Here is a 19,172-nt window from a genome sequence, read left to right as displayed (position 1 = left end):
CTCTTATTCTCATTTTAAAAAGGGGCCTGGTTCCAACCCCCCTCCGCTGGCTACACTCCTAGTCCAATCACTGGGGTCACTACATTTTTTTATCGTGTTTGGGAAACAGTTTAATCTCCAACCCACCATTATATTTCTACATATTTTCAACCCAACACTTATCAGGATTTTTATCTATTCATCTATTGGATATTATCAGATCAAGCCAAACACCATTTATTATTAATTCCAATTGTTTCATAATTGTTACGTAATGACAATTTCTCGTTCTAATCGGAACTGTATGTAACATTTGGAAATGGTGGGTGGTAACTCACTGGTTGGGATGTGAAGAAAGCTCACAAATATGGAAACTAGGTTATAACTTATCGATCTTGAGATCGGTAAGTATGTTGATAGGTATTTGTCTGTCTGTTTGTCTGTTAGATGAACGCGATATCTCACGAACGCGTGGTTGAATCTGCTCCAAATTTTGTATGTGTATGCATCTTACCTCGGACCAGAAGCCTATAGATTTTGGGTTAATTATGTCGTATAATTAGCGAGTTATTAACTAATTACCGATCTAAGATCGATAAGTCTTCGGCCTCCGACCGATATTCTCGTTAATGGTTCTTGAAAAAAAATTTGTTGATTTATTGCTTGTTGAGTCCAGTCATAGAAATATTTTCTGTTTCCATAGTTCGATCCGAAGTCACAGACAATGGAAGCAAGGATGGAGTTTATTGAAAAAAGGTTTGGACTTTTGTTCTCTGTCTATGAAACAGGATAAGATTTACAAATTATCCCGAGGAAAGGAAAGTTGATAAAACAGCTTAACCATATGGCAAACCACAGCCTCTCGTTCGGTTACCATTCCATGTTGGGTTCAGAATTACAGGTTATCGGAAGCATGGATTTGATGATTGAGGGTGCCGTAACTGTAACAGCCGTTCTTTGTGACCTGGACGACACCGACTGCACACTAGATATTTATTAACAGTTCAATAACGCGGTCTTTCAAGCCCCAAGTTTGTATCCTCAATCCAGAAAAACACACAACTCGAAGTATACAGTTGACACGGTTATCTTAATACAAACGTAAAAACAAATCAATACAAAATACTTGCAATAAATAAATAATCATACACAATTCGGCCTTTAGAAAGCCTACTCAAATTTATGAACATAATTATCAAACATAGTTAATTATTAAGTCGAACCAAATTACTATTGAATAACTTGCAGTCTTCAAATCAGAAAGAGTTACAAATTATAACATACCGAATTTGTTGGCTATTCCAGGCTTAAATTATCATAAGTTGAACATGAAATCATTCGTCAATGAAATCCGAACAAATCAATTAAATAAACTATAACTGTAAAATCAATCACAAAAGGCCATTTAATGCTCATAAAATATCCCTAAGATAGGCCTATGTGGGCAGCCATAATCTACATTATTTAATCGTCCTACAGTCAAAACAGAAAGCCAAGGTCGCTGAACAAGTTTAACTTATTGCAAATTACAACGAAACGAGCGCCATTCTCTGCAAAAGTAAAGCGCTATCTAAAGCAAATTACCGAAACTATCCATGTCTAAGCGAGACATGTCTGGGCAAGCAATTGCCACGAAGACTCTCTCAATTGTTTCGTAACAAAGTGCGTAGAAGCACACTGTCAATCCAGGGAAATTACGGCGTCAACAATAACAAATAAATTACTACACAAGTTAAACAGACGCAATGTTTAAGTCAATACAAAAATCAAGTGAATGCGATTCTCGATGTAACATTCCCCCAGCCAGATGTTGGAACCCAGTGAAAACATCTTACTCACAAATATCTTACATCGAGGATATCACACACGTGAAAACATTTTACTCATTAACTCTATGAATCAAGCACAACTTTGCAATTGGCCTTCTCAATAAACCCCTTGATGTCTTCACAGTAACTTGACGCACAGCTCCAAGTTTATCAGGTGTAGTTTCCATAACACGTCCAGTCTGCCACTTCCCTCTGGGTATAGTATTGTCTACAAGTAGCCCAATATCACCAACTTCCATATTACGTTCTTTAGAGGTCCATTTCTGTCGTGTCTGAAGTGTGGGTAAGTATTCTTTGGTCCATCTGATCCAAAACTGATCAGCTAAATACTGAATTTGTCGCCATCTTCGTCGAGTGTAACAGTCCTTTTTGTCGAATATGCCAGGAGGTAAATTACTTGTAGGATTCAGTAACAGCAAGTGATTTGGAGTGAGTGGCTCATCATCTTTCGGATCAAAACTTATTGGAGTGATGGGTCTGGAATTTAACTGTGATTCCACTTCACAAAAAATAGTAGTCAAAGCTTCATCTGACACCAACTGATCGTGTAAGAGAGCAACCAAAATCTTTCGAACGGATCGAATTAATCTTTCGTAACATCCTCCAAAATTAGAAGCAGTAGGTGGATTGAATTGGAATTTAATATTCTCCTGACGCAAAAATTGTCCAACTTTGCTTGAATTCCAAACTTCTATTTCTTTACGTAGGATTTTATTTGCTGCAACGAAGTTACTACCGTTGTCACAGATGAACTTGAATGGTCTACTTCTACGTGCAATAAATCTTCTTAACGCATTTATGAATGAATCTGCATCCATCGAGTATGCAACTTCCAAGTGTACGGCACGAGTTGTCATGCATGTAAATATACAGCCCCACCTCTTGACAGTACTTCGTCCTTGCTTTACAAGAAAATGTCCGAAGTAATCCACTCCAACATAGGTAAATGGTCTTTCAACTGGTGTGACTCTTTCTTTCGGAAGATCTGCCATAATCTGTTTACTCACAGGTGAACTTCTTCTTCGACAAAACATGCATTTTCTGATAACAGATTTCACCATAGCGCCTCCTTTAACGATCCAAAATCGTTGTCTTAGAGAAGTCCATGTACTCCCCATACCAGAATGATGTGTAGATACATGATGTTCTCTTATAATCATCTCAGTTACATGATGTTTATGTGGAAGTATAATCGGATGTTTAACATCGAAATCAACCGGTGCATTTCTCAATCTCCCACCAACTCTGATGAAGCCATCTTTCACAATCGGATTGAGTTTATGCAGAAAATTTGCAATCTTCAATCTCTTCAGTACTTGTTTCCCAGTTGTACTTCTATGATTGTCGTTCAGCAAGGCATCAATAACTTCGCCAAATTCTTGTCTCTGTATGTATTTCAAAATGTCGTCTCCAGCAACTCGCAATTCTTCAACTTCGAGTTTCTCATTGCACTTATATTTCTTTTTCTTCTTATGAAGGTATTCTTTGAATCGAATCATCCATGCACTTGCCTTTTTCAATTTATACCATGTTGAGAAATATGAAATGAATTTATCCATTGGCTTCAAAGCAAACTCAGAAACATAATTCGCAACAACTCGTGGCTTGCATCTTACGAATTCATCAGGAAGCTCAGGTAACTGTACTGGCGGTTTAGGCCAATATTCCTCTTGCTCTTGGAGAAATGATGGTCCTTTTAGCCATCGTTCATCCATCAATGACTGTACCGACAACCCTCTGGATGCATCGTCTGCCGGATTCAAATCTGTAGGTACATATCTCCACTGCAAAGCATTCGATCCCTCTTCAATCTTTGCAAGGCGATTTGCCACAAATGTTGGAAATCTTCGTGATGTATTATTAATACTCAAAAGCACGGAAGTTGAGTCTGACCAAAACATCGACTCTATTTCTTCGAAGTCCAATTCACGTCTCAGCAATAAATCTAATTTGACTGCAAGAGCGGCAGCAGTCAACTCCAGTCGTGGTATTGAAACAGTTTTGATGGGTGCAAGTCGAGCTTTTCCTAAAAGAAACGCAACATGAATCTTCCCATCTTCATTGATTAGTCGCAAATACGATACAGTTCCATAGGCAACTGCAGAGCCATCTGCAAAATGGTGTATTTGACGAGTCACAATATTGCCAAAACCAGAAGGCGCAAAACATCTTTGCATGAATATATTCTCAAGTCCAGAAATATCTTCGAGCCATCTGTTCCACAATAAATTTTCACTATTCGATATTTCATCGTCCCATCCATAATTATTTCGACATAACTGCTGCATCAATATCCTTGCCTTTAGTATTACAGGTGCCACTATTCCCATCGGGTCAAATATCGAACTGAGTACAGACAAAATCCCTCGTTTTGTTGCTGGTTTTGATTTCACATTAACATCAAATCCAAAACAATCTTCTTGGATATTCCACTTTATTCCGAGTACTCGATCGATCTTTTCAGGTTCTAAATTTACACTTGACGCAGAGTCTGCTCTGTCTTTAGCAGGAATCTCCGACAGAACTTCAGGATTGGAACTTTTCCACTTTGCTAGATGAAATCCTTTTTTCTCCAGCAATTTATTCGTTTCTCGAACAATATGAATTCCCTGGTCTACAGTAGATGAGCCATTCAGGTAATCATCAACATAAAAATTTCGCTCAACTCCTTTGACAACATTTTCGTCAAATTCATCTTGATGATCTTGAGCTGTCTTCTTCAGACTCCAATTAGCACAAAATGGAGATGAGACGCTACCAAATATGTGCCTGACCATAAAATATTCTGATGGATCCTGTGACAAATCACCTCCAGGCCACCACATAAATCGCAATACATTCCAATCCTTCGGGTGTACTTTCACCTGATGGAACATTGCTTCGATGTCAACCACAATAGCTATTTCGTGTTGTCTAAAGCGGAGAAGTGTTCCAAGTAGAGAATTTGCCGAATCCGGGCCTCTCAATAGTTGGTCATTCAAGGAAGTATTCATACAACGTGATGCAGCGTCAAAAACAACACGTACCTTGCCTGGCTTTTGTTCAGAAAACACAGGGTGATGAGGCAAGTACCAAACTGCACCTTTATTGCCAACTTTATATTCATTCGGGATACGTTTTGCAAATCCAAGACTAATATATTTCTCCATAGTATCACAGTACTTCTTTTTCAAAACAGGATCACTTTTCAATTTTCGTTCAATGTACTTTAAGCGTTTCATCGCAACACTTCGATTGTCTGGCAAATCAGGACATCCTGGCTTCCATGGCAATGGTAACTGATAATGTCCGTCCACGATCTCAACTGAATCTTCCATCAATTGCAATGCATATTTGTCTTCCTTAGACATCGATGGAATAGGCGACAGTGAAGCATCTTTGAAATCACTTTCCCACAAACATTTGATTTGCTGGCTCAGCAAGTCTTCCTCTTGCACTTGAACGCAATGAATGTGAACATCACTGTTTCTCTCGCGAGATAAAGCTGGTCCAACCAATGACCATCCTAAAATGGATTTCTTCGCCGAAAGTTCATTGTGTTTCCCTCGTTTCTCATCCATTGTCCAAAACACTTTAGGGACATTTACCCCAATCATCAACATCACATCTTTACACGGCAGAGTAGGAATCTTCAATCCCTTCAAATGTGCATAACTTTGTACATCAAATTGTGCTTCATTAGCTTTAACAGGCAGTCTATCAACAGTTAGCACATGAGATAAATCAACACTTTCTCTACCATCAAGTGATTTTACAGTAAAATCAACCGCATAACCATCTTGTGATGTTGGTACCGCATTCACAGTTGTCAACGAAAACTGCGTTTTCTTGCCCCTCAACTTCAATAGATCAAGAAGTCGCTTATCACACAAGCAGGCAGTAGAACCTTCATCTAGAAATGCATATGTTTCTATTTCTCTCCTGTTGGCGCAGATCTTGACAGGGACAATATTCAAAAAACATCCTGCTGAGCTTTTTGAAGTCGCATATGCTTCAACTTTTGACTCATTTATACCAGCAGCATTTTCTGTCTGGGTACATGTCTCTTGTTCTCTTCTGTGCAATAAAGTATTATGTTTCAACCTACACCCGTCAACAGTACAAGCAGGTGGTTTACGACAATTTCTCGACATATGACCATATACAAAACAATTATCGCACAATCTTGCCTTTCTAACAATCTTCAAGCGGTCACCGTGTGACTTCTGCAGGAATTTGTAACAGTCAACAAGTTTGTGTGACGTCTTTAAACAGTCAGGACAGACATCTCTTCCCTTTTCAATATGTTTTGCACTGGTAACACTGCTGTCAACAGCTGAAGTCACAGCAGTAGAATGAGCGTGAATCTTTCGCCTATTCGATGATTGAAATCGTAAACGATATTGCTGTTCTTGCTCCCTTCGAGCTCTCAAGGCTTTTCCATAAGGTGTATTTGCAGCCGCAGCCTTTTTCTTCATAAATCGAACAAGATCTTTAAATCTCACTTCTCTATCTTGTCCATCTAATTCTGCCACTGATTCTTCCCAGTTGTTCTGCAACTTGAGAGGAAGTCGTAATACGATGGACAAAATAGTATCAAAATTATCCAAATCCCCAAAATATTTCAAATGAGTCAAAGTGACTAAACATTCTTCTAATGTTTGAGAAAGACGTAACAAACCTTCGTTATCTCCATGTTTCAACCATGGTCCTTTAGTCAACTTTTCTGAATATTTTCTAGCCACAAGCATTGGTCGACCGTATGTCTTTCTGAGCAAATCGCATGCCTCTTTATAACCTTCGTCGGGTGGCAACATTGTACAGTGCATAATCAGTTCCCTCGCATCACCTTCGCAGTATTGTACCAAATATGACAACTTTGTACTTGTATCATGTACTCTTCTATCAATATTTAAGTTGAAGTTAGTGATAAACCGGACATATTCAGTCTCTATTCCACTAAAATGCAATAATTCAGGTCGAGGTCTATCAATTCCGTCTTGCAACATAGATGCCATATTGCCCAATAAACTTTCCACATTTGCTGATGATTGATCATGCGTGTTTCTTTGTTGTGGGATGTGTGGTTCGGTGTACGGAGGTCGGTTCACTGATTCATACTGATCAGGAATATTCATGGCATCTCGCATATTAACAGTAGAAACTGGTCTTCTAACATTTAGTGCAGGATTTTCCACTGTGACTCGAGGTTGTGACAACAAATCTGATGCTGGCAGTTTAGGTCTCACATCAGGAGGCTTTAATACTGAAACCACTATTTCATTCGACTCTTGGATTTGATTAGGTGAATGTGAACGAGACATATTTTCATATAATGACATACCTTCGCCTCCCTGAGAAGCATTTTCCCATACATCGGCTGCTATACAGGCTGATTCATATGCATGCTGCAATTCCAAACGCTTTGTTCCACTTCGAGCATCTTCTTCAATTTGTCTAGCTCTTATTTCCGCATCGCGTTTCAGCTTTTCAGCCTTCATTCGAGCTTCTCGCTCTTGCTGTGCAGCCTCTTGTTTAAGCTTTTGTGCTTCTTGCTCTAGCCTTTCGGCTTCAAGTTGGGCATCTAATTTCATTTTCTCCGCTGCCATTTTCGCATCATCTTCTCGCTTTGTTGCGGCATCCTTTTCTACTTGCTGCCAAATACTAGCATGAGCAAGTTCTCTAATGGCAATGGCTTCTGTACGTTTAGTACTCGAACTTGAACTGGCACCCGAACGACGGGAACTTTTCCCAGAAATTATAGAACGTGCTTTAGGGCTATGTGTCGATGATTTATGACCATCAGCGTCACTCTTTTTGAACCAATCACGTAAGTGCACATTAAATTCTTGAAACTCGCGCAGTTCACACTGGAAAAATTCGCTGACATTTCTCCGATCTTCTTCAGAACGTAAAGTACTCACATGAATTTCATGAGCATTTGAATACTCGGTGAACCGTTTGTCAATGTCAGCACTTTTCAATTTCAACAAATCTCGATTTTTGTAGTCTGTCATAAGTCTCTCAGCATCTTGATATAATTCTTTAAGACGAGCACGTAACTCTTCTAAATTTGATTTCGAAACAGATTGCGCATCCATAATGTACGATTACAGTGCTCATCAAACATGCAACACAAAAGTTTAAATGTTCAACACTAGGATGATTTCTTCAATTTTGACGATTTACCGAACTCCTGCCGGCATTCGACGATACTTTTGTTATGCAAATCAGATGACTTTATTTGCATAAATTTGATAACTTCATTTGCGGAAATTCGATAACTTTATTTGCGGAAATTCGATAACTTTAATGTAACAGCCGTTCTTTGTGACCTGGACGACACCGACTGCACACTAGATATTTATTAACAGTTCAATAACGCGGTCTTTCAAGCCCCAAGTTTGTATCCTCAATCCAGAAAAACACACAACTCGAAGTATACAGTTGACACGGTTATCTTAATACAAACGTAAAAACAAATCAATACAAAATACTTGCAATAAATAAATAATCATACACAATTCGGCCTTTAGAAAGCCTACTCAAATTTATGAACATAATTATCAAACATAGTTAATTATTAAGTCGAACCAAATTACTATTGAATAACTTGCAGTCTTCAAATCAGAAAGAGTTACAAATTATAACATACCGAATTTGTCGGCTATTCCAGGCTTAAATTATCATAAGTTGAACATGAAATCATTCGTCAATGAAATCCGAACAAATCAATTAAATAAACTATAACTGTAAAATCAATCACAAAAGGCCATTTAATGCTCATAAAATATCCCTAAGATAGGCCTATGTGGGCAGCCATAATCTACATTATTTAATCGTCCTACAGTCAAAACAGAAAGCCAAGGTCGCTGAACAAGTTTAACTTATTGCAAATTACAACGAAACGAGCGCCATTCTCTGCAAAAGTAAAGCGCTATCTAAAGCAAATTACCGAAACTATCCATGTCTAAGCGAGACATGTCTGGGCAAGCAATTGCCACGAAGACTCTCTCAATTGTTTCGTAACAAAGTGCGTAGAAGCACACTGTCAATCCAGGGAAATTACGGCGTCAACAATAACAAATAAATTACTACACAAGTTAAACAGACGCAATGTTTAAGTCAATACAAAAATCAAGTGAATGCGATTCTCGATGTAACAGTAACCAACCAGCAGTTACGAAAATTACCTGCAGCGGTGTGGAGTCAAGCAAACCTTTCGTGCATAACTATCCCCGCGAACCTACGCAGAGTAATCAGAACCTGTGCGACAAACATATTCCTAACGCTTAGCGTGATGCGCCGCACCACTGAAAACCTCATGCTGAAAATACATATGATCAATCACTAGGGGTTCCACTGAACAGGTATTTAGACATGATTGATTGATAACATGTGTCAAGACACCGAAGCATTTTTGATCATAAGAATTGACTTTCCTCTCCTAACTTTTTAATGAAATATTTGGTGAATATTGCTTAAAACTAGCAAGAGTGGGAAATTGGAAAGTCATATGAGGTCAAGAACACAATGCGAATAAGTTGAATTGGAACGATATCCCACAAATTAACTTTCAAAACGCTACACGAGCTTAGATTTCTAGATTAAGACACTGAGGGCACGGACGGCATTTTGAGCATTTATGAATGTAATATAACATATGCCTTAAAAAAACTTTGTAAAAGGTATTCTTTGTTTTTTGACCATTTTTTTTTTCTTGTGACCGCCCTGTATATTCAAATACCAGATTAAATGAAACCTATTTCTTTGATATTTTTAGGAAATTCCAACATTCACATTGTTTTAAACTCTTGAATTTATTAAACCCCAAAACTCTATGATACATATTAGGGTACTTCCGTAGCATGTGAACCAAGATGGCGTTCATCGGAGCGTAGTATGTGTGCCATACCAGGTTAGGGTTAGGCCGTGATTTTATTCCAATTTTCCCTATTTTAGTTCTCTTTCAAGTTTAGGGACTAGCCAAGTGACCCTCGACGTATTTATACCTGAAATTATGGCCCTATCCTGTTACACATACTACGCTCCGGTGTCCGCCATCTTGGTTCACATACTTCGGCAGTATCATGTGGCTCCATGACACACAATTTTCAAGCTCTTCTCTCATCGGGAATTCTTTAATTTAACAAGATTTTATTTTCAGAGTTCGACCCAAAGCCTCGGATCACGAGGACGATGTTGAAGTTTATTCGAAAAGGTTTGGACTTTGTGCTGAAATATATATGGTCAACCACCCAGAGTAGGGCTGGGCCTTTCGAATCAAATAGTAAATTATTCGAATCGGTTCAGAGCAAAATTTCGAATTGCTGCTATCTTGTTTTTTTCCTTTCCGGCAATGGTTTAGGTGAATTTCTCATTACTTATCGATTTTAATCGGTAAGTATGTGATAGGTATTTGTCTGTCTGTCTGTCTGTTAGATGCACGAGATATCTCACGAAAGCGAGATTGAATCTGCTCCAGATTTTGCATGTGCATTCATCATATGTCGGACCAGAAGCCTATTGATTTTGGATGAATTATGTCGTATAATTAGTGAGTTATTAATTGATTAGTGATGAGACACAAGCAGTGGCGCAACCAGCGGGGGGGTTACGGGGGTCGTGTCCCCCCGTTTGAATTTCGTTTTTTTTTATTATTGTTCTACGTTAAAACAACGTCGTTCCACGGTCATAACAATCCGGTGAAAACTACTTTTTTCCAGTGCTTTTCACCTCGACGTAATTTAACACCGCCCGACTTCAATCATACCTTTTTGCTGATAGTTACGTAATAATCGCTAACCCCGCGTATATGTTTGTATTCGAAAATGAGATATGTTATCTCAAAAAAGTAGAAATCGCGCGCTGTCGATGCGAATTGAAAGCGACAATAGCATAATGCTATCTCTCTCTCTCTTGTGACGAATACTCTCGTGCTTCATCATCTTGACGCAATGTAACGCCACCCGTCTTCATGTTATAATAATGCAGTAGAAACTCTGAAAATCTGGATACGAAAATTATTTTCGGAAAAATATTGCTTCGAATAACCTAAGATTTTATACATATGAAAGGCCGAAAACCGAAAACGCCGTAAACATCCTACCGCCCCCGTCCACGTTCTGATTTAAAAACATTCCACAATTATTTCATTTTTTATCGCAATCGAAAGCAGCCATGTGTGGCACGGCAATAACTAACAGTCGTCGTGGAAGATTTCCAATAAACTCTGACTTGAAGTGCTTATAAGACGTCGAGGACGTTTTGGTTGAAAATTTTTTACATTTGTTATCGTATATTTCAATTTAGTCAAGATATGTTGTGCGTCTCGGCAATAAACTTAAAAGCAAATCCTGTCCTAATTAATTGTTTTCATCCTCAGTTTCGATAGTTATCGAACTTGACGGGAAATTTTTCAATTTCTTGCAATCTATAAAATAGCTTCTAAATATTATTTGGTTTCTATCGAAGATTTTATCGTTATCCCGAGTCCTGACGTCGTTGATAACAATATCGTTCATTTTAAGTTGGAGGTATTGGTTTATAATCAAAAAATTATAACACATAACATGAAAAATTTAAATCAACGCTGACTCAAAAAGTAAAACACGTTTTTCCATCTTCATTCTCCATTATTGGCGGACGGAAATTTGGGAATCGGGTTTAACTAATTTGATTATGATGACGATGGTAAACAAAAGTACACAAACATACCATACCGTTCTTAGTTTTTAGTCGCTATTTCTCTGTCCTTTCTTCTTTCTATGTGCATATTAAGACCATAAAACGTGTTTTATTATTGAATTCTGCGCTGATTTGAATATTTCATGTCGGCTGTTATGTATTTTTGTTTGTAAATGAATACCGCTAACTTTAACTGAACTGATGTTGTTATCAATGCCGGATGCCGACGAAATCCGCGATAGATATTAAATACTATTTAAGAGCTATTTTATACGCGCTAAATTAGAAGAAATGAAAAAATTTCCTGTTATGTTCGGTCACTATCGAAACTGAGGATGAAAACAACTAATTAAGACACAATTTGCCGAGGACGCCTAAACCATCTCGACTAAGTTAAAATACCCGATAAGAAAATATTTTCAATCAAAAACGTCCTCGAAGTCTTATAAGTTCTTCAAGTCGGCGTTTATCGAAATTCTTTCATGTCAGCTGTAATATATTGCCGAACCACACATGGACGACGACGCCTAGGATATGTGCGCCATATTTGGGATTATTATAAACACGAAAAAACAGTATTTGAAGGTTGCGATATTTGAATTTAAATTCGATTTGGACATCCCTGCATTAAATTAGTCAGTTTTTAGTTGTGTTTCCAAAAATTAGTTGTAAATCAATTATTTTAATTGTCATTATGTCTTCCGGTGAGCTTCAGTTTAGTTTAGAATTTTTCCGGGGTTAGGGTCGGGAAAAGGTCCATTCGCAAGAAGTGCATTTTGTTTTTAGTCTTGACGAATTCACCCAACGAGCAAGGCGCGGCACGAGGGAAGCACTGGAATTTATTCAAGTTTCACTATCCACGAGGCGCAAAGCGAGGAAAACGTTGAAAATAATTAACAGCTTTTCGTTAGCAATTCGCTGGAATGTAATGAACGGCGTTTTGCTACCCACGAGGTGCAAGACATAGCGAAGCGCCGTTAATGAACGAGTGCAAGGTAAGCGAAAGGCTGGGATTTAATCGATGGCGTTTCCCTTTTAACCATGAGCAATTTATCGTGGTCAGCGGGGCGACACCTAGTGGCGTTGCGACTTACGTCGTGGTTGCACTGTGTAAATTCCGGTCGGACCCCCCCGTTGAAAACGGCCTGGTTGCGCCACTGGACACAAGGTGTCACTATGGAGTAAGAGCGCTGTTTTGGGATCCCCTAACTTTTGATCGATAAGTCTTCGGTCTCTGACTGATATTCTCGTTTTTTTTTCATTGGAGCCAATCCACAACGCAATTCTGAAATATGACTAGTTTCTCTAATAAGGTATTATTGTGTCTCATTGCCTGTGAACGCTCAGCAATCGGTCTTAGTGATGTATGTCCAAAAAATAGCATATTATTACATATCTCTCATTGACTCCCCAAGTATTCAAGATTCGATTTCAATAAAATATTCGATTCGATTATGAAATAATCGGGTATTCGAAAATGAGCAGCCCTTACCAGGAGTTATGGCCACTAGAGGTCACTCTTACCAGAAATTAATACATGATTGATTGGTTGCATAAGTCGCTTGAACTCTTGTAGCATTGACATGCAGTGTGTGTTGTGACACAGCTTCTGTATGATCCAACCGTATCCTAAACGAATAGTCAATGAAGCATGTCCTGCCAGAATAAGTCCTTCCTGACAAGGATAAGAACATTCTGCCCAGTTCCGTTCAATTGAAATATTGTACCTGCTTATTTATAATTTTTTTAATCCTCTTTTGCTTCTGAGTGAGTCTCATTTAATTCTGAATTGAGTGAGCGTGACCTTGCTTTGAGCGAATTCCTTTATTCATTATTTATTCAGCACTTCATGCAAATTCTTTCTTTTTTCAGGAGGAAACAAAAACTATGCCAGAAAAGTGAAAAAATATCCAAGTTTAGTGTTTACATTTATAAATTTTTGCAACTCTTTCAATCCTCTACACATAGTTTTCCTCACATTCAGCTAACCTATGCGAGTAATCAACCGTGGTCCTAGCGATTAACACAGGTGTAGCCAGGGTGTTTTGGGGATCGAAATCCCCTTTTTTAAATGTAAAAAAAAGCATTTAATTGTATCATACATTTCATAGCTTGAAACATTTCTTAGACCAGGGGTGGCAAATTATTGCACGCGGGACGGATCCAGCCTACTGCTGGAATTCCGACTATAGTCTTATGGATTTGAATTCCTGTTGAAAAACATGTCATAATGATCCCGATTGTTACTTCTTTGTATTACATGGACTGTTTTTATTCATAGTTTCCAATTTGAGGTTGAGCCTCCAGTCCAGTAACCAAGTCTATCATCTGTAACTGGCCCACTCAGAAAAGTAATTGCCCCTGTCTAATTACCTCAAGGATCTTGGAAACCTACGTTTTCTAGGCTCCTGGCCGAACCTGCCAGTTTTACTTTCAATTCTGCGATTAGAATATTGCCGAATTCGCCCCTTTGAAAACTCCTGACTACGCACCTGGATGCGGCACCAATTGATTGTTTTGTTGTGGAATCACAGCGGTTTGTTGCAGTGATTTTTCATTCCATGGGTGTATTCCCATTCATTTTTCGTCGCTCCAGATACATGTGAATCAAGATGGTGGACACCAGAGCGTAGTATATGTACCAGGATTAGGGCTAGGCAATATTTTATTTTAGCCAAGAGCCTCCCGTAGTATTTATACCTAAAATTATGGCCTAACCCCAACCTAGTACACATATTACATTCCGATGTCCGCCATCTTGGTTCGCATACTTCGGGAGCCCCGAAAAATTTTTGTTTTGTCTTCGACTGACTACCTGCATTGGTATATATGCCATTTTTATGGGTGTTTATACGTGTCAAGATTGATAATTATGTTGGCCGCCCAGGTCATTGTGTTTTTCAAACCTACATTTAATTTATTCTTCTTACTCTACTCGAGCATAGCAACGGACATCGGGTCTGTCATTATAATTTTTCAGTAATATTTTCAAAATTTACATTTTTTGACCATGAAAACACAAAGTTCACATAGAAAATTCGCTTACAAGAAACTAAAAGGTATGTTGTCACAGGGCTTCGTCATTCCAAAAACGTATAATCAGCCAAACAATCGAAGAAACCAGACGATATTTCGAAAAATTCGATTTGGAAAAAAGCTGAAAATCATTCCCACAATCACTTTTCCATAACCTAGACTAGATGAAAGGCGAGATTTGTCTGACGTAAATATTTGTCATACGGAATATAGAAAAAAAAATTCCAAACACGTGACCTATTTTTGGGCCAATCAGACTCTGGAATTGACTCCACTCGCGACTCTAAGTTTAGAACACTGCGGCTGGGCAAACACCAATCCGTGAGCAGTAGCAGCATATTCAGTGATTTCCCTACACCTCCTCTCTAATTCCAAGGTGTTTGTTATTTGTTTGTCGGAAGCATAGACTTGATGGTGGGGGAAGCCGTAACCGACCAGCAGTTACGTGAATCACCCATCCTCTTGCACATAGCCAACCCGCATGGGATTCGAACCTGTAATCCCACGCAGAGTAATTAGAGCTGCGGTGGAGAGCGTATTCCTAACGCTTAGCACGATAAGCCACACGCCGAGCCTTCTGTTTTTTCTAGCAGAACTGGGATTTCTCTGATTCGGCATTGCTTTAGCCAATTCATTACTCCCTCAAGATAATCTGATGCGAGTGCGTATTGTAACGCTTCTCTTCTTTGGGTCTTGTACACTAAATCAGGGATGTGCAACCTTTATTGCAGAAGGGCCAGATTTAAGTAATTGGGTGAGGCCGCACCTTCATTCGAAACCTTTCAATAGAAAAAGCTAGTTTTGCTAATATGACACTCAAGCACTGTCATGTGATTGGATTTGCTCGTACATACCAGATAATTAAACTAAAAACTCGTTTTGCGGGCACACCATTCAAAGTTTGCACTTCTCCGCGGGCCGCACAATAGCTCTTTGCGGGCTGCATTTGGCCCGCGAGCCACAGTTTGCACCCCCTGCACTAAATTAATAAATAAAGATTTTTTCCTATTTCAGCTCTCTTGATCATATCACAAAACATAGCAGTCTGGCGGAGGGCATAGAACGAACGCAAAATCCATTGAGGAAGATTAAAGAAAAAGAGCGCCAACTACTGGTCGAAATAAAACCTGTATTGCAGAAATTTCTTCATGATAAGTTAAAGTTACAATTGCATGCTTTGTATGCTGTTCAAGTCTTCTGCTGTAACAAGGAATTCCCGAAAGGTATGCGATTTATTTATACAACTTAGCAAGGTCTTTTGCCTGGGCTCTTGCTTGTGACCCCTAGAATATCGATTCTCGGCCCTAGAAATGTGAGCGCATTGTGATGGAGAAATAGAGATATTTAAATAGGGCGAAGCGAGGGATATATCTAAATCGGCTGGAAAGCATTTGATATCACAAAAAATTTGAATTAAATCTTGCATATTAGTTACTATTTGTTCAGAACTAAGTAATGTAAACTAAAACATATTCTTGTGATTTTCTGTCACATGTTTCCCCTCAGCCTTGTTCAAAGAGTTACCCTCAATTTGTCTTCTTATGCTGGACAATTTTCATGTTTTAGCCCCCAAAAATTCATAGCACTTAGTGGTCCCCTTTATTATATAAAAGCGAAAGTAAAAGTTTGAGGCCCAGTGAAGGCATTTGTTTATTTCCCCAGAGGAATTAATTTGTGCTCAGTTTGAGAAGTCCTGAACTGAGACCTTTTCTTGTGGTTACAGGTTCCAAAAATTTGTAGCTCTTCGTGACCTCACTATTAAAGTAAAAGTATGCCAGAGGAATTAATCTGTGACCCTGTATAGAGTCGAGGGCCCAGTTTGAGAAGCCTTTAACTTAGGCTTACCATACGTTCCGTTTTAGGCGGGACAGTCCCACATTTTAGCGTCTTGTCCCTGCAGCCGACTTAATACACAGACATTCACCAATTATCATGTTCTCGATACTGTTGTTGCTGTGTAGCGTACCGATAGCCTACTTACTGAAGGTGGATGCATAGTTTATTGTTAGAGGATAATTGCTACAATTTGTTACGCGTAAGCATCGCACGCCAAAAGGGTGCTTAACGTTAATGTAAATTTCTTTGTATTTTTCAAACTGAAACCGATATTTAGACAGACAGCGCATGAACTCACGATGACAATATGGTCAATGAAGACAGCCGGGATGGTTTTAAATGTAGGCCTCTTATGTAAAATCAGTAAATTCAAAGTTGAAAAAATCACAGCTTAGGTTTTGGAGGCATCCCTATATGCTATCCCTACTTTAACTGAAACCTCTTCCTGTGATTTCAGGTCTTCTGCTCAAATTGTTCAATGGTTTGTATGAAGAAGATGTTGTTGATGGGAGACTTACTATGTGTGGAAGGAAGATGTTAATGAACAGTATTGTGGAAAGGGGAAGGCATTGTTTCAGGTCGGTACCTTGTATGTGTGGCACATGCCATGTTATTTGAGGTGCTTCGTTTTTTTAAACACATGTCTTAGTTTATCTTTGTTTAGGCCCGTCAGTGCCTAGTTTTTTGGCATGTACCATCAGTTTTATTGAGCTGGTGCCCTGTTTTATTTGACATGCCATGGTTTTAGTACGGTTGGTGTCTTGCTTTTTGGAACATTTCAGTTTTTTAGATGTATGCCATCGTGTGTCTGATCGATGCCTTGTATTTGACATATGCCATGGTCTGTCACGTTAGTGGCATGGTGTTTGCCAGGTTGGTGGCATATGCCATGGTTTGTTTCAGTTTAGTGCTTATCTTTTTGGTACATGCCGTAGTGTGCCAAGTTGGTGCCTTGTTTTTGTCACATATGTGATAGCCATTGTATGTATCGGATCGGAGTCTTCTGTTACATATGCCATGTCATGCAATTTTGTTCAATCCTCCACTTTTGGTTGAAGGCTTCATTTTGATAAAACTTCAAACATTGAATTTTTGTTTTCAGATGAACAAATGGCTGGCTTAGCTTCGTGAAGCTGAAACAGATGACGGAGAAGACAAATAATGTTTGAGATTGTTGTGTCATAATCAGCACTTATGATGTCATAATCAACCAATGTGATGTAACAATCAGGCAGTGTGATGTCACGCTATTTTGTGCAGTACTATTGGCAGAGAATCAATTAATATTGGTTTGTGATGTCACAAAACAAATATTGTGATAAAACAAAAACTATAGTTGAATCACAAATAAACAAAATACTACAATGCACTATATTGTAAATAAACTTCTCTTCCAATTTTTGAGAACCACCTGGTAAATATTATTGTTTTTGTCTGTCATAGTTTGTGAGTTCCGTTAGTCTGCCATTTTCCCGAGAATTATTTCTGCTTTTTGATACCAATTTTTTAGTCTTTTTATGCTTTGTAGTGAGTTTTATAAATTTTGTGGAAGTTCAAAGTTCAACACTACAGTGATAAATTTATGAAAAATTAGATTAGTTGTCATTTAGAATGTTGAAATCTCAATCTATTAAACAATTTTGAATTATGGAATGTAAAATAATTCAAATTGTGGCAATGCATCAAACATTTAGCGTCAGAAAAAGATGTTGGTTGTTCAAAAAGTGTAAAGAATATTTGCGCTGGCTTTTGATATAGAAATTTAATGCCTAATCCTGTAAAACATTCATTATAGGGAGGGGGCTTCCCAATAAGCCGTATAATGGCTGTATAGCTGTGGTTCCCAACCTTTTACGCCTCGTGGCCCCCTTCAGAGGATTTTAGTTCTCATGGCCCCTGTTTATCTTTCCAGTGGTATTTATAGTGTTATTTTGATTGGTGGAATCCAAATCCCATTATGTTCAAACAATTCATGCTCAACAAAGTGAAAAATCCTTTGGAATAACATAACCTTATCAGGCAATGAAACTAGGAAAAAAGTAAAATCAGTTTTCTCCTGGCATGGTGGCCCCGTCTAACTGCTCTGTGGCCCATTTGGAGGGCCACGGGTCCCCGGTTGGCAACCACTGCTGTATAGTTTTACTTTGTTTTAACATTATTTTCACCAATAATCTAACTCTCTGCGTTGATTTTGTCTCTGTCCAGTTTTGAAAAATGTTTTTTTGTCATAATTAACTACAATCATGTATCTATTGTACTAATGTGTCTGTTTATTTATTTATTATATTTACTGGAAATTCGAACTATATGTATTTGTGTGAATTAGATGACCTGATGGTCATTGTGTTTTGGACTCAGCTACTTTCCCGGTTAAATAATGTTTTACCTTAACCCCACGCCCACAATCTTACCCAGGTAATAAATTAGGCAAGCAATACCTTCAAATCCTGCAGAACAATGATTCCCAAACTTTTTAAGCCACGCCCCTTTTTAGAATTTGTCAAGCCACGCCCCACTTCAAAAACAACCAGCTGACGATAAGCTACAAATAACAGATAGTAAGGAGAAAGTATGCTTTATTCAAAAAAACATGTTGAAAATACCTGAATGGAACGTAAATAAAAAAATAATAAAAGTTATTAAAACAAGCAAAATTCAGCAAATATTTTTGATCAGATTTTTGCCCCCTCCGGCAAAAAAATTGTCTCCGCCCCATTGAGCGGTGCGCCACACCGTTTGAAAATCACTGCTAAAAAAGCCTAATTTCGAGTTCAATTAGTGTCTAACATATCCATCTCGGCCTTGTCAGTGTGGCCATTTTGTTTC

The 19,172-nt window shown here is 38.5% G+C and overlaps 1 protein-coding gene across 3 annotated transcripts in view; it reads left to right on the top strand.

Annotated features, from left to right (window-relative positions):
• LOC120334055 (eukaryotic translation initiation factor 4 gamma 2-like) overlaps positions 1-19,172 on the top strand; it is a 56,662-nt gene that overhangs the window by 4,034 nt on the left and 33,456 nt on the right. The window contains exons 3-7 of one of the 3 annotated variants that reach the window (XM_078120576.1): positions 683-735; positions 9,955-10,008; positions 15,525-15,733; positions 16,804-16,924; positions 17,449-19,036. In XM_078120576.1, coding sequence (XP_077976702.1) covers positions 704-735; positions 9,955-10,008; positions 15,525-15,733; positions 16,804-16,924; positions 17,449-17,452 — 420 coding nt within the window. In that variant the 5' untranslated portion in view covers positions 683-703 and the 3' untranslated portion in view covers positions 17,453-19,036. Of the gene's footprint in view, positions 1-682; positions 736-9,954; positions 10,009-15,524; positions 15,734-16,803; positions 16,925-17,448; positions 19,037-19,172 lie in introns of those variants that run through there. The other 2 variants (XM_078120575.1, XM_078120577.1) reach the window with 2 other exon arrangements.

Source organism: Styela clava, chromosome 15, assembly GCF_964204865.1.
Source record: "Styela clava chromosome 15, kaStyClav1.hap1.2, whole genome shotgun sequence".
Lineage (NCBI taxonomy): Eukaryota > Metazoa > Chordata > Ascidiacea > Stolidobranchia > Styelidae > Styela > Styela clava.
The sequence above is the reverse complement of the archived record's forward strand: the minus strand, read 5'-3'. Positions and strand labels throughout refer to the sequence as shown.